The sequence below is a fragment of the Anser anser genome (assembly GCF_964211835.1).
Source record: "Anser anser genome assembly, chromosome: 2".
In the NCBI taxonomy this organism is placed as follows: Eukaryota; Metazoa; Chordata; class Aves; order Anseriformes; family Anatidae; genus Anser; species Anser anser.
In genome coordinates, this window is record NC_139721.1 from 18,997,908 (window position 1) to 19,014,573 (window position 16,666).

The window sequence follows — 16,666 nt, forward strand, 5'->3', positions numbered from 1 at the left end:
TGTGTAGGTTATTTCTTAAGACCTGCCTGGGTGCTTGACAGGAATGGTATCTTATGGGTCTTTACAGTGATTATCCCTACTACAGTGGTGGGGAAAACAGTACAGAAATCTCTGGAAGTATTCGGCTGGATAGCCATGTAACAAAAGTGAAATATTTTGATCTAGAAGTGGAATAAAAATGCACTGTCTTTGAAATATAGGTAGTATAAAGACAAAGCTTCTGAGGCAAGAATAATCAGAGAACATTATATCACTAACAAAGGAATGAAAGATTACAAATGTTAGTGGCTTAAATGTAAAATTATGATATTGAAATATAATTAAAACCTCTAAAGGAAGTGAAGAAATGGTTTCATCATGCCATACAGATAAAATTGCCCACTTATGAGCAATTGCAATATGTGCTTGCAGCCCAGAAAGCCAACTGTATCCTGGGCCACATCAAAATAAGGATGGGCGACAGGTTGAGGGAAATGATTCCCCCCTTTTTTATTCCACCCTTGAGAGACCTCAGTTGGAGTGCTGCATTCAGCTCTGCAGCCCCAGCACCAGAGCAGGTCCAGAGGAGGGCCATGAAGACATATCAGAGGGCTGGAACACCTCTCCTGCTAAGACAGTCTGAGAAAATAGGGGTTGTTCAGCCTGGAGAAGAGAATGCTGCAAGGAGACCTTATAGGGGCCTGCCAGTATCCAAAGGGGACTGCAGGAAAGCTGGGGAGGGACTCTTTGTCAGGGGGTGTAGTGATAGAACATGGGGGAATGGTCTAAATTAAAGATTTAGATTAGATGTAAGGAAGAAATTCTTTACTATGAGGCACTGGCACAGGTTGCCCAGAGAAGCTGCGGATACTCCTTCCTTGGAAGAGTTTAAGGGCAGGTTGGTTGGGGGATTGAGCAACCTGGTCTAGTGGGAGGTGTCCCTGCCCATGGTATCTTTAAGCTCTCTTCCAACCAAACCATTCCATGATACTGTGAGCATAAATTTAATGAGATTTGCACCATATTTATTGAAGTGAAATGCCACCCTACAGTTTGTCTTCAGAGGAAGAGTGGCATCCTGGGAAACACTCTGGGCTGTGGACAACTTGGAAGAGAGTGATTCCAGGGGTTTAAGGATCGGTGACCTGAAAATGATTAACACTGGGTGATCTGCTATGTAACTGCAAAATGCACTGGGGAACAAAATGGCTGCTTCCTATGCAGAGCAGTGTGGTACTTGGGAGGCAGTATTTTTGTGGTCAAAAGAAGTTACATAATACGTGAATGTTTCAAGCGAGTAATATCTAGGAACAGTAGAGAAGCTGTATCGCTTCTGTATTTGGCACTGGTACAATCACTTTTCCATTGCTGAGTTCTTTTTTGGTGTCCATAAGTCTGTTGATAAAATGGTAAGGGATTGATCAAAGAACTGGATACTTTGCCTTGCGGTGAGACATTCTGGAATCTTTCTCTGTTTATCTTACCCATGAGAAGGCTAAGAGTTGACCTGATCAGAGTGTCTGCATTGGGGAAAAAACATTGAAAAACTGTTAACCATCTGGCAGACAAAGATATAAAAAGGTCCAGTGGTTGCTATTTGAAGTTCAAAATTCCATTGCAGGTTTTCAACAGTGAGAGTGATTAGCCCCTATGATATCTTAACAAAGGTTGTGGTGGTTTCCTTGCCACTGAAAATTTAAAAATCAAGTCTGAGTGGTTTCTTAAATGATATATTTTAGTAAAGCACAAGTTCTGTGGCTTCTTTGTACAGGGCAGTGGACTAATTGATCACAAAAATTCCCTTTGACCTTGAATATCATAATTCTCTTAAATTAAGACAATGACTAGAGTCAGACTAGTCATTTTTTCTTTTCTTTTTTTTTGTTACTGAAGTTTTCTATCCAAAATTTACTTTTTTTTTTTTTGCACAACTCTAATGAAAAATATGCAGTTTTCTTGGCCAGCCAAGAAAATTATTAAACAGTAAGTTAATAACCTATTAGATAGTTTTTAGCTACAATGACTTTGCAGTCTTATAGGGTCAGTATGTTGATATAGTATATAATATCGGTGCATCTATATGGCTGTAATCATTGTTCCATTCTGAAGTCATATGCCAAGCATGAGTGTATTCTAATTTATTCTCTTGCACTGGAGATATATGTATGTTATGATATATGCTATCTTTATAGCATTAATTGAATTCTGAATTCTGAAATCTACTCTTTCTGCTCTAAATGCAGCTTGTAATGGTGTTTTAGTTGCTTCACTCCTCCAAGTTCCATGTGCACAGCTCATGTTTGCAGTGATAAGTAAGTGTCTCAGAGGCATTTCTGCTAGATTTGAGCTAAACTCCAATTATCAATGTTCATGTAGCTGCAATCCCAGTCAGGGCGAGTGTCATTAATCTGGTTGTTGTACTAATAACCCCAGTTTCTGGCTTTAGAGAATTCAAAAGACCAAAACCAAACAGGTAAGTAGTGACACAATGAACAGGCAGTGAGTGATTTTAGGACCACAGTGAGCATGTTATTCTGACCCTTTAAAGAAATGATGCTAAGGTAATGGTGTTTTCTAGTGCTTGTTTACTCTGCCAGGTCCTCCTCTTTCTTTGATTGGTTTTGGATCCATTTGCCCATTTCAACTTGGTTTTTACAGGTGCGTGAAATACCATGTTCTTGGGGTGAAGTGGAACACTAGGTTTTGAAGTGATTTGTGACAACTAGCAAGTGGGTATACAAGAAAGGCACAAATTAGTAGCAGTTATTGTGGTGTGGGCTGCAAGACATTAAAATTCATAGGAAATCAAATGCTGTTAGTTCTCTTGCTCACAGAGCAACTTGCATTATTGTGGGGAACAGACTAGATTCATTTTGTACTGCTGGTTCTCTTGTGATTTCAAATAGTCATAACAATTCACTTTAAGCCATATCGCTGAAGTGGTTTTAATACATTTGATCCAGACAAGAGTTAAAGTAATTAGCTGACATTTGATTTTACTTGATATGGATCCAAACCATGAAACTTTGAACACCCTTAGAGTTCAGAAGTGTTTCATTCAGTGTTTGGGTATTAGTCTGTGTTCTCAAGTAACCTTTTCTAATGGCATATTTAATCCCAGATTTAAAATAAAAAAGCAACACAGGGAATCAAGTCTGTAAATGCTTTTTGTTTAAATACAGAGATACCCTAGAATGTAGCTGTAGAAGCAGCAAGCAGAAGGAATAGAAAACACACTATCTATATAAAGGTGTGTGTTTGTGTTTATGTGCAGTGTTCACACCCAGATACATACCTGTGTGGCTGTACAAAACGTTGCTCCTGCTGCAAGGAGCTCACAAAGTTAACAGACAGCCAGAGCAATCATGTGCTTTGAGACCCAGAGGATGGTGCTAAGTTAGAGCATGTGTGCATTTTTGGTTTTATGATGTGACGACAGCAGCGTTCTGACACTGGTTAACATTTGTGGGCCTTGTGGAAGGAGTGAGTTTTCATGAGGGATTTGGATGGAGAAAATCTGCCTGCCTGGCACACAGAGTCAAAGAGGGTGTTCCAGGCAGAGTTGAAATCGAGATGTGAGAACTGAGAGAGTAGAATGATGTTTTACATTGCATATGATGCAACTGGTAACTTGGAATGTGATTGACCATGTTTTGTAAGCTTGTTATTTTTTTCTTGCAGTCTAATACAGAAGGGGAAAAAAAAAGTTACGAAGAAATTCAAAAGGAAGTGTATAGATGTTCCTGCTGAACACAGAGGCATTCACTTCCTCATTCAAGGAGCAATTATATGAGAACTGAAAAAGCTATGTACAAGAAGAATATGTTGTATTTGTTGTGTTAAAGCAAGATGTAAAGGGAAAACTTTCTGAGGGGTTGAGGGGTTTGTAGAATTTCATTATAGCCTGTGAGTATAGTTAGGTTGATATCTTCAAGATGGCATGCTTATGTGATGCTGAAAACATTGCTGGAGCATTTGATTTGTTAAAGCATGTGTTCAGTATCCAAGTAATTTAGCAGTAGAGCATGTCATGATTTTTCCTGCTATGGGACAAGTTGAACTGACAAAAAGGTTGCAGAAGAAGTCAGTATGCTTGCCATGAAGCTCTGCAAGAATATAAGCAACAACAAAGTGGAAGAAAGCTGTTTCTGTGACATACACTTTACAATAACTTACTGTATGCAAAATACTTTGAAATTGTTCAGTTTGTTGCCTAAACAGCACAGTCAGAAGTTTTCAGATTCTGTCATAAAGTCTACTCTCTTTATTATAGCATACAAATCATGTTCTCTCCCTATATTTTCTCCCCTTATCATTGTATAACTCTTCATTGATTTTTTTTATTTATTTATTTTTTTGCCTAGTGTGGTAAAGAAAAGAGAAAATTATCTGATGCATTTTTAGTTTTTTTTTATTATAACTTGGAAACAAGGAGAGCAAGAGGAAAAGTCATCACTATGTGACCATCTTGATCTCCCTGTTATCCAAAATCAATGTGTCTAATAATCAGACATTTAAGTAGTAATACATGTGCCTCATCTATAACAACTCCCACATGAGGATTGCAGAGCAGTTTACAAGTTTTAATACTGAACCTCATAACATTTGTATCAGAAGAAAAAACTACAGGCAGAGAAATTACGAATTTGTTAAGGTAAAGGTCTAGATGTGACAGTTTGGGGAACTTACACGAGTTAAAATTTGGGGATAATTATACACAACTTACAAAATAACTGTTACTGAATCCTATCATATATCCTGTGTTGTTGACCTGAAATTGTGAAAGATTTACCCTTCATCTCCTAAACAAATGGTAACACAAAGTAATGGAGGATCATTTTTATGCTATTAGCTCCATTTCATGTGAGAATATGCCTGAACAGAGCTACCTCTGAAGCCCAAGTAAGTCAGCATAATTAAATTTGTCTGCAGAACAAAGGGTGAACACCAAAAGCATCTTACCAGGAATAGCAAAAAAAAAAAAAAAAAAAAGAATAACGTGGACAGTCGTAGATACAGGAAGGGTGGACAGTAGAGTCAAATAGAGACACACATTTTGTAGCCAAGAAGTCTGAATTTTGTTGGGGTCAGTGAGGGAAGGGGATAAGACCAGCATGGACACTACAGATGTATCTGCTCCAGACTGTAATCCGTGCTCCCCAAGCCACACTCTTGAGAATAGTAGCCTTTAGCTATATCCATGCTGTTTAACACTTGGCTTTGTGTTTCTTCTTGGCCCTGGATGTTTGTGTTAAGTCATAGTCATATATATGCTTCTCTGTTCAGCATCTGAAATAATGCAAGGATTATACTTTGTGCTTGGATAGTTTTTTTTTGTTTGTTTGTTTGTTTGTTTCTGACATCTGTTACATATTGGGTGGAGTGAGTCTAAGCGGCATCCCTAATGACAATTGTACCCCTGGTGTATGGGGGAGACTCCTGCCCAAGACTGGTAGAAAAGGGTATGAGGACTGTGTGGCAGAGCTCTGCAGTCATCATGCTGCCTATTTGGTGGATTCCCTGAAGCAGACTCACCAGAGGTATGCATGGCTTATGTTGTGAAAGGAGTTAGCTTACTCCAAAAGAGAGCATAGGGCTGGAGTGACAGTTGCACAAGGCAGACGGGCAAGGCTGAAACCTGGAGTGAAGTGGGGGAGCTGGCTTATTTGATGACAATATTGTGCAGCTGCTCAAGAGGGACAGAGAGGAAAAACATATCCTTGACTTGCGGTAGAAACAACATGCTGGATATGAGATCCTGACTTCTAGTGTTTCCAACTCCAAAAACTTCTCTGAGTGGTGAATAAATTGAAGCATCTTGCAGCTTTACTTTTGCTTTGTTGTTTTCAATTCCTTTGTTAAAGTACAGGCTTCTGTGAGGAACCTTGAGCAAGTTGAGGTACAGTTTTGCTGAGAGTCAGATGCAAGGAGACTAAAAAGGGACCCAGAGGTCTACGGGATTGCCCACCACGTGTTAAGCAACAATTGCTTTGGAGTACATGGTCACATATTATTTGATGTGGTTACAGAAAGGCAATCCCTGCTGACAGTGAGATGAGGGATGCTTTCAGGCCTAGCTCATCTGTTTTTTTCCCTTCTTGTACGTCTTTGAAGAATGAGAGTATTTGCGAGATGAACCATAGGAAAAGTTAAATCAGAGGGCTTGTGGACAACAGGATGTGTGCAATGGTTCAGGGATTTAAGGCAGTTGGTCTTGTAGGATGTGTCATTGCAAAGGGCTTAAGATAGCTGAGGAGTAGCAGTATGTATACCATAGAGGATAAGGGTGCTATTCCCATCAGGAGAATCTTAGCACATGAACCTGGTGCCAGAGGACTCCAACACTCAGAAAGTGTCCCACTGGCTGAGACGTTTCGTGCCAGATTGCTTGGTTCCTTGTCCTGCCTGCCACCCACCAGGACTGTTTTGTACAAGATAGGAGCTTACTGCTGTCACACTGAACTTGGAGAGGCATGTGGGGGGCACAGAGCAGCGAGGGAGTGAGAATGTGGTGTGCAGATGTGCGAAGGTGAGAGTAAAGCTTATCAGCTACTGGTTCCAGAGGGTGGTGGGCTTTTTCTTTTCTTCTTTTCCAAGCTCTGCTGGTGAAGTCAGCCATTGAACAACAATTTTTATACATCTATATAAAATAAAATTACTGGAGTACTGTGTTAGGGTGTGGATACTTTTAAATACTTTAAAATATAGCAATTAAACATAGTCCTTCTGCTTTTGGCCAGCTGCTGTCAGAGTGGCCTCTATTAAAAAGATGTTGATGCGTCAAAGATGCTTTCCTTCTGTTGCATAATCTCTCTCTCTCTCTCTCTTTCTCTCTCTCTCTCCTTTCACCATAAACTAGGTTCAAACTGGCGAATTTCTGTGAGGTCCTGTGGCCAATTTAATATTTAAAAAGTCCCATTAAGTTATTCTGGTTTCAGGAACATCTTGAGCCATCGTCCCTCTGCTAACCTGCTGTGCTGACTCAGCGCCTGAGAAGGAGTTGAGTGCACATGGGGGCAGGGGTGTGTTCTGTGACTCTGGAGAAAGGCAGTGTACTAAAGATGCTGCTAGGGTTTGTGTTGCAGTATCACTCAAGTCATAAAAACAAACAAGCAAACCATTTAGATGAAGAGATAGTAGCTGTTGACATAAAATGATAATTGTATCTAAATGCCTTTCTTCCATAATGTCTGTGCATTTTTTTTTTGACCCATTTTGTCTAAAAACTTGTAGATAGCTGCACTAATACCCTCAAAAGATATGGGGTGTGCATTACTAGTGTTGTACCTATTCTGCAGAGGGTTTGCTGCTTAAGTTTGCAACTTAACGTTGCTCTCTATTCAGGAGTAAGAAATTGCAATGGTGTAGGTGCTGTATTTCAATGGAAATATCATTCCAGGTGCATAGATCAGGGTGCTGATATTCTTATATTTTGCTGATAGATTGTGCTTATATGCTCAGCTTCAAACTCGAATTCAGCATATGGATTTTATTTATGTTGTAATTGTGAATTTTGTATAGCTGGGTCTCCACTTGCTTGTAGCTTTATTTAAAAAGTGTGTAAGTTCATTAAATTGCCCTGCATACTAGTGTAAAATACAGAGATTAGGTTTCTTTTTATTCACTTGCCAGTGCAGATGTGTGGCAATGAGTGTACTTCTAAAACCTTTCTTTTAAAACTACTTGTAATCATGCAGTAGATAACACTTTACAGGAAAGAGGAAATCCAGCCAAAATAATTTCCAGATGATCTTAAAGTGTAATTTATTTTCTTATTTTGCAGCTAGCTATGGACCAAATCCAATTTGCAAAGGCTGTTTATCTTGTTCAAAGGATAATGGGTGCATAAGATGCCAACATAAGTTATTCTTCTTCCTACGAAGAGAAGGAATGAGACAATACGGTGAATGCTTGCATTCCTGCCCATCGGGGTACTATGGGCTCCGAACGCCTGATATGAACAGATGTTCAAGTGAGTTGTTGTTGTTGTTGTCTGTTTGTTTTGAAAGTTTACATTCATTTTTTATAGGAAGGCCATAATTCACACTCGTTTTTAAAATTATATGTTGTGGAACGTAATGATGTTTTTACAGATGTCTCAAGATCATCATAAAACTTCTTTCTAAAGAATGTCCTGGCTCATGCCAAGATCTGTAACATTCAGTAAATTAAATTGTTTATGTATTAACCTAGTTTTTGTTGTGTTGTTTTTATTTAGTTAAAGAGAAATTTATGAAAGAATGATGATTTAAGCAGATATTCTTGGTTTTAACAAAAAATAATTCCTGTTATAGGAAAATAAAGAAGAGTAAGCATTAATTTAATAATGGCTCATGTAGGAACTAGCCTAGTTTATGCACCGAGATATGGGTGGGCTTCTCTTCATGCTATTTGTTCCCACACAAATTTCAGATGACCAGACACCTCACACCAGACATGTTTTAATATGTAAGTGTTGCTATTTTAATAAAACAGATGTACTATTAAAAACAAACAAACAACCTTTCACTTTTAGTACTGCATTTTATTTGGAAATTTACAACCTGCTAATGTGCAACAAGATTCCTTGTTTGCATGTTTGTGCCTAGCAGCACAACTGTTAAAACCAATGAGTGCTCTGGTATATCTACACATTATTTCACCACTATCTGGCAGTTGTGCCTATTCGTATCGATTTTTCCATATGCTCATATGTGGACAATTACCCATATGGATTATTAATCATTGCTACTACCTCTAATTCATTTTTTTTTCATGTGTAATAGTCAAACCAGAATTAGGTCACCAAACCTAAGAACCTGAAGTGAAAAACAGCTTTTCTCTGCTTCCTGAAATAATCAAATGTTCGTTAAATGTATGGCACTCTCCCCCTCAGTCCTGCGGCATGTCACTGGGATGCACTGTGTTGTGAGAAAGTGGGTGCTGTCTTTCAGATCACACATAATCTTGACAGCCATATGAGGTCATTCTGTGGCACTTTTGGATAGAATAAGAGCATTAACTTCAGTGCTTTGGCCACGTTCCAGCCCACGTAATGACATCCCGGCTGTTTCTCCAAGTTCCCTGCGCGGGCTTGGTGGATATGGTATTCTTCGCTTTGTGTTAGGTAACATTGCTGAGTGCCGCCTAATCTGTACCAGGTGGCTAGTTTTTGATGAAAAATTAAATGAGACTAGTATATAGTTTATATATCCCTTCTGTAAAGCAATTTAGGATTTTGGCCTTCATTTTCATAACACAGTTGTGAATTCAGCAACTTGTCCACCTTCATCCTTTCAAAACTGGGCTGTAAAAACTTGCCTATGTAAAAAATGTCTTTGAATATTTTACAGTTTTGGGAAATAGATTAATTTAGTTATGTTAGCTTATACTGTGTTTGTTAGATAGGAAAAATTACGGTCTTTACTGGTATTTGTTCCTTGCTTTCTTTAAAAAATATATATATATATATTTGCAGAAGGTGGATTGTGAATTCAATACAACTTTTATACATTTTTACCACTTACAGAAAGTGGCCTTTTTTTCCCTGAATTACAGGATTGGTTTTGAAAACACAAATGTGAGGTTGTGTCCAATCCATACTAGCATGTGTTGAGTGCTGCATATTTAACTCACCCTCATGCCTTTGACAGTCTCCCCCTCTGAGAATGATTTTGCAGTTGCATTTACAGACCAGTTTTGGTTCTCCTCCAATGATTTTTGACCTGTATATTTTTGTTTTGGTGTAGTCGCCATCTGGTGTATTTATAAATCATACCTACATTTTTGCTCTTGGTTTGGTGATCTCGCATGGCGCACACACTGCGTTGTGGCAACACAGACATTTTGTGGATTCAAACTGACTTAAAATAAAAATTCTTAAAAAGTAGAATAGGTTTCTTCCTACTCAATGCTAGATACTTTTAGGTACAGCTAGTTACAGACTATTGCTCAGATAGTATTATCTCAGCTAAAAATAATAAAAATTCTGGCAATGTTAAAATCCGTCTGGGAGTTACAGGGCTTGAATTACATAAGCTGAAATGATTTCTGCCCTATTAATGTCTTTACAGGCACAAAAGCTGTTTAACATTTTATTACTGGAACACTTGCCCATTTTTGTTAGAGAAGCTATAGAACATTTTTTATGGAAAATGTTGACATGATTTTAAAAGCCAAGCATAGTTAGTGCCAAATGTAACACAATAAATACTACAGCCAAGTGCAACAGCTCCAAAAATTACGGAAATTTTGAATTTCAAGGCTAATTTTCTTTTCTACATGTATGCAGTATGTCTCTTGAATTTGCTAAATGGTTCTAGACTGTTTTTCTAGTAACAGTGAATAATGTAATTTTTAAACTACTTGTCCCTAGAAATCGATGTAGTGTTTCCTGCTGGAGTTGATTTTCATCTTGAACACTGAAGTATAAGAATGCAGTATATTTGGACACCAAATTGGAAAGTGTTGCGTCTTTTCTGTAAAAGAATGCCTAAGAGAAGAGCTACAGTTTGTTAATTTTCCAAGAAATTTTAATAATTAATAACTTTGAATTATAATCTTCCAACAAGAATAAAAAATATTCCAAGGAAGAAGAAGAAAACACAAAGCTGAATTAAAGAATAGAATGAAATCTGTCACATCAGTGTTGGTTTAACGTTGGTCTGATTTAGGTATTGAGCCTATCTTGAACGTTTCAACCTAGTCAGTATCCATTGTAATCTTTTTTAGGGAAGACACACTTACAACTTAGAAATTATACCTCTCTTCAGATTTGTTTGGCTACTCCATTTGTTTATGTCCACCCTCTTTCTCATGGGAGGGTCAGACATTGCTAAATTTGTTATTACCTCTTCCATGTGCCTTAAGTGAAATAAAGAGAAGTTTTTAAACAAATCAGTTATTTATTAAACATATGAAATATAAAGAAAGATAATATTTTTTTTCAAACTTTGTTACAAAATTGTAAGACATCATTGACATATGATAGCTTAACTATTCCTTGTGTAGTACTGCAGAGTATATGAAGCTCTGAGATGATTGTAGTCAGTACAATTCATACCAGTCTGTCAAGGGTTCAAAACAAGGAGAGCACAATTTGCTTTAAATAAAATCATTTTATTCTGCCTTTTTAGTAACAATTTTCATGACTTTCTCTTATAAAGAAAAAATAGTATTTAAAATAATCTTAATTTGGGATTTTGAAAGTCAAATCGTATGGCCAGATATTAAGTTTTAACTATAATTATGTTATAGATATCTTATTTTTCCCTCTATTTCCTCTCTTCTACTCTCTTTTCCTCCTTCTTGGTAATGCTTCTTGGTAAGGATTTGGTCATATTCTTAGTTTTTTGATTTTTGGCCAATTTTTATATTTTGACAGAAGACCTTCCTTCCATTCAGCTGCCGACAAAAAATCTTAATAGTGTTTTGAATTAAGTTTTCTTAAATCTGTAGTGAATAGACTTAAAAAGGCAATTGTAAATTTGTAAAATACGAATAGAAAACACTATGGTTTGGCATTTGTTTAAAAGATTTCAACTAATAACAAATCAATAATAGAACATAATAGAAATGTATTTTTATGTGTGTATGAAGTGAATTAAAAAAAAATCCTCATTATAGTATTTTATAAGTAACATCGATCTCATTGAAATCATGGACCTGTGGTAAACTTTAGGAACTGCTACTGTCAAGTGGCTGTGTAACATTCTCTAGAATTCATGTTCAGCCCTGGCCGAAATTGTAGCTTAAAAATCTTTAGTTGTATAATAATAAATAATAATAAAACAAAACAACTCCTGCAGCTACTAAAGCCACTTTTGTTTGGGAGTTTAAATAGCTTCCATGTAGTTTGAAGTTCTTTTTCTTATGATTTTCCCCCTCTCTTTACTGTCTCCTCAGTGACCTTCCTGAAAGCCAGTTGATGTTTTGGTCTCTTTTTTCCATTGGTCATTCAACTCCATCCCCCACAGGAGCTGCTCACAGCATAGCTTACTTCAGCTCTGACCATGTGTCTCCTCCTCTTAGTAGTACTACCAGTCTTCTTAGTAGTACTACCAGTCTTTGTCCCTCATGTGCCTTTATCTTCTCTCTTCCAGGTGAATTATGAAATGTCTGGGTTTTTGAAATGTTTCCTAGTTCAGGGAATTCTGCAGGTGATTAGTGTAAAAGTTGGTGCTGGTCAATGGATGAGGCACTGCCACAGGTTGCCCAGAGAAGCTGTGCCCAGGAAGCCCATCCCTGGAAGTGCTCAAGGCCAGGTTGGATGGGGCTTTGGGCAACCTGGTCTGGTGGGAGGTGTCCCTGCCCATGGCAGGGGGTTGGAACTAGATGAGCTTTAATGTCCCTTCCAACCCAAACCATTGTATGCCTCTGTGATTCAATGTCAGGATGGCAGCATGAAGTTAAGACTTCAGCACCAATGCTGTTTACTGAGAAGCGGAAAAATGAGAGTGGGACTTGCAGCATTGTATTCTTCAGCTTGATCTCCAAAGGCATTATATTTTTCCTATGATTCAGCTTATTCTGCATCATCTTAAAGCAGGTGGTAGATTTACAAAGGAAGGATAGTACTTATTTTGGTAATGTTATGCTTTCTGTAACTACAGTATAAAATGAAGCTATTGACAGGAGCATGTACCATTTTTTAATTTAATTTATTATTATTATTATTATTATTATTATTATTATTATTATTATTATTATAAATCATAGCAAGCATATGTACCTAGGTCTAAATTTAATTCAGTATCTGAATTTATATTTTGAACTCCTGGGCTTTTGATTCCTTCTCTAAAATATGAGTCTGTCAATTCTTTGTAAATTCTTATATGCTTATTTTAAAAGAAGAATTAATATAAGTGGCTTATCAGGACTGTCAGGAAGTCAAAAATGCTCAGGAAAATCTTTTAATATCACTGTGTTTCATCTGCTTAAAATGTATCTCTGATTTGGGCATGATGTGTAATCCAGGCTTTTTCCCTCCAGAGTTCTTTAATGTACCATTTTATGTAGTTTTCTATAAATATTGAAAGCTTCATCCACCTCAATTGCATTTGTTTTGTGTGATATTCAGGATGAATATTTGGATCAAAATAAATGAGACTATAAAGTCTAAAACCAAATATTTTATTGCTGGCCAGCTAAATGCAATTCTTTTAGTCCTGATTGGTTGCCCTGATCTTGACTGAAACATGGTTCATAGCTATTACTTAAAAAATAGAAATAGTAATAATAAAAATCTGGTGTGTATGTAGAAACGGTTTAGGAGAAAATTGTTTCTGACGTGCCATGGGGTGCTAAAGCTCACTGAAAATTAAGTAAAAAGGGGCATTGGCTCCTAAGCTCATAACTAATTTTTTCCTACTCTGTTTCAGTAAGCAACATCTAAAATGTTTTAAATTTCTGTGTTTGGATTCTTTTTTGCCAATGGCTCTTTTGAGGGAGATGTGATCCTCTTTCTTTTTCTACTCTGGAGAACCAAAAAATTTGGTCCTTCAGTTCTGCAGGTTTCCTGGTCATTGAGGTCCTGGTCAGCTGTAGCTCATGGAATTATAATTCTTTTCTGAGCATATTCTATAGCTGTTCTAAAGCATGGAGGCACTTTAACATACTGTGATATGCCTTTGTGCTGCACTGAAATGTCACTCACTCAAGTCCTTACTCTTCTCTCTGGTTAAATTAAGAGATTGCACAGTATCAATAGACTTTCTATTGGAGAAGGTATGTATCTTGTATGAAAAAAAAAAAAAAAACCCACAAAATTTCAGAGCTCTATTGAAGGGATACATTTTTGTCTAATTTTGTTTTGCCAAAACGCTGAAGATACTTCAGCAGAGCACTCCAGTCTAATTTCAGCCCAGTGTAGCTTCACCAAACAAAGCAGTGACTTCTTTTCCACCCTTTCCCCTGAGGGGTGAAGTCATGGTGCTGTGATTTTATAACCACTCCTGTGACAGTTTGTGACTGAACATAGACTTTGTAGAAAGTTAGCATTTCTGACTGTTGGAGTACTGCTCTTCTTTAGTTCTCATTTTTTACTTTATAAATACATATTTATCATGAAATATTGTCTCTCTTCAGGGGGTTTAATATCGTTTTTGCCCATTAAGGTAGTTATAGTGGGCTGCGATCTATCCGTTGGTGTAAGAAGGTTATTAGTTGAAAACTGCCCTTGCTGAAGCAATTAGGACCTTTGCCATGGATTTCAGTAAGGTCAGAATGTTGAGCTTTTAACATTTACATACAGCTCTGGTGGGAAGTATGGTGTAACATATTTAAAAATGGCCTCTGTTTAGAAATAGGCTGTGCTAATCAGACATACCACCAGATTTCTCTGGGGGTCCCTGAGTGCTTTTTGAATTCTAGATAGGTAAGGATGGTACCAGAGGAAGATATCTCACTTCCACATGGGGATGACTTTCATAGTTTTATGTCCACTCCTGTGACTAGGATTGAAAACAGACTCATAGGAAGTTAGCATTTCTAAATTTTGGAATGCCACTTTTCTTTATCTCTTTAGTTTAGTTTATTGAAACTGTACCAAATAAATAAATAAATAAATAGTGTTTTATACATGTCAAGTGAAAGAATGGAAGCTAGAATCATATAATTGTTAAGATTGGAAAAGACCTCCAAGATCATCTGGCCCAACCATCACCCTACCACCAATGTCACCCACTAAACCATGTCCCTAAGCACCACGTCCAACCTTTCCTTGAATACCCCCAGGGACAGTGACTCCACCACCTCCCTGGGCAACCCGTTCCAATGCCTGACTGCTCTTTCTGAGAAGAAATGTCTCCTTATTTCTAACCTAAACCTCCCCTGAGTGCCAAGATAGAAACACTAGAAAGAAAATAGGTTGTGCTAGAAGAGATGCAGCAAGAGTGCTATGAGTCTGAGAGGTGCTGGCAATATAGTAGTAGTGGGTAGTAGGTCCAGTGGGATATAAGGAGGCACAATGCCAAGCAGGAATAAAAGGGACTTGAGGTCTGGTAGGAAGCAGACCCACTGCAAATTGAGTACAATGGAAGGAAGTGGTAGGGACTATAACATATAGGTCTCTTGCTGCTAGGTGAATGGGAACAGCAGCACCAAAGCACCTCTTACTACTTCATTCTCAGGTTCTGAACATTAGGTGTCCTAGCTTCTTGTTGCCCTGCAAGTATGGTTGGCCTGACAGAGGTGTGTAATTGCTCTTAAGGTTTCTTCTGCAAGCTGGAATTCATCAGCTCATTCTCTCCTCAACACTAGCCTTATCTTTCCTCCAAAGCCTCTAAGCCTCTAAAACTTCCACTTCTAGGCTTCTCCTTGCAACTTCTCTGTTTCTTTCTTTTACAGAACCACTGGTGTCTAAAATCTTAATAATGCTCAAGGTATTTTTTTTTTTAAGTTTGTACCTTTATTTCCTTTTTTTTTTTTTTTTGAGGTGTTGTAAACATCTAGATAGTATTTTAAGTGAAATGAAAATAATACAATAGCAACATCGTTTAGCTACTGGAACAGTACGGAAAATGAAATCACTAAACGGGTGAAAAAGGTAATTAGATTTACAGCTAGCAAGGTGAATTCATAAAAATGCTTTTGATGTCTTCTCCAAATGAAAAAAAGAATTTCTCTTTTGTTCCAGTTTATTATAATTGTCAGTAAACTGACTAGTTAATTTAAAGTGATTTAGAAAAATAGTAAAGATTTTGCTTCCCTTTTCCAGAGTTAGATATAAGATGCTAAGATCAAAAAATTAGAACAGTTGACAGCTATGGCAATCAGAAGAAAGCAATTCAGTTTAACCATAAAAAAATATTTCCTTGTTTTCTTATTATGTTATTTTGTTTAAAGGATAAAGCCATTTTGTAAAATGTTATTTTTTTTAACTATTGTATATGATGTCAAACAGCTCTTTAGGTTTCATACCAGATTACACATTTATTATCCAATTTATTATTGAAATGATAGAATACAAAAAAAAAAAAGAAATTTGGAATAGAGTTCTGTTAAGACTTACATTTAATAACATATATGTAGATAATACTAGTAAACAAAAACGAATACTAAGTTTAATACAGTTGTATTTAGTTGCATACCAATGTATCTTAATATTGATAATGAAGAATCAGTATTCTTTAAATGTTCAACTAAAAATAAGTATGCTTTCTTTCTCTGTCCATGTTGATATATTCAGCTTTAAAAACAAAAGAATTTTAAGAATTAACTTATTTTGATTTACTTGGCTCAGACACAGTTAAAATTATTTATCAACATCACATTGATTTAAAAAATAAGTAAAGTAAATTTGCCCCCAAAGCATTTAAACAATGTAATAAGATTAAGCTAGGCACCAAAAATAACCAACTTAAAAAAACATTCTTAGTTTTATAACCACTCCTGTGACTGTGATTAAAAATAGGCTCATAGAAAGTTAACGTTTCTAACTTTTGGAATACCACTTTTCTTTATCTCTTTAGTTTAGTTTATTGAATCTGTACCAAAAAAACTCCTTCAAGGCTCAGAGCTACACGAGCATCCTTCATGATTTGAAACATTACAAGTAGTACCCAGTAACCCCAAGCACCATGCTGGATCACTCTGGTGAATTAAAGTTTTAGTGTCAGAAATCTTAAAGTATTTCTAATATATTTTTTAGTATATTTTCCCTAAACTTCATCTGATACAGATTAAATAATAGGCATTTGATATTTGAAGT

The 16,666-nt window shown here is 36.8% G+C and overlaps 1 protein-coding gene across 5 annotated transcripts in view; it reads left to right on the top strand.

Annotated features, from left to right (window-relative positions):
* The window catches only part of RSPO2 (R-spondin 2), a 112,175-nt gene that overhangs the window by 45,672 nt on the left and 49,837 nt on the right, over nt 1–16,666 (top strand). For all 5 annotated transcript variants that reach the window (XM_083823329.1, XM_083823328.1, XM_083823326.1 and 2 more), the window contains exon 3: nt 7,763–7,951. In XM_083823329.1, coding sequence (XP_083679455.1) covers nt 7,763–7,951 — 189 coding nt within the window. The remainder of the gene's footprint in view (nt 1–7,762; nt 7,952–16,666) is intronic.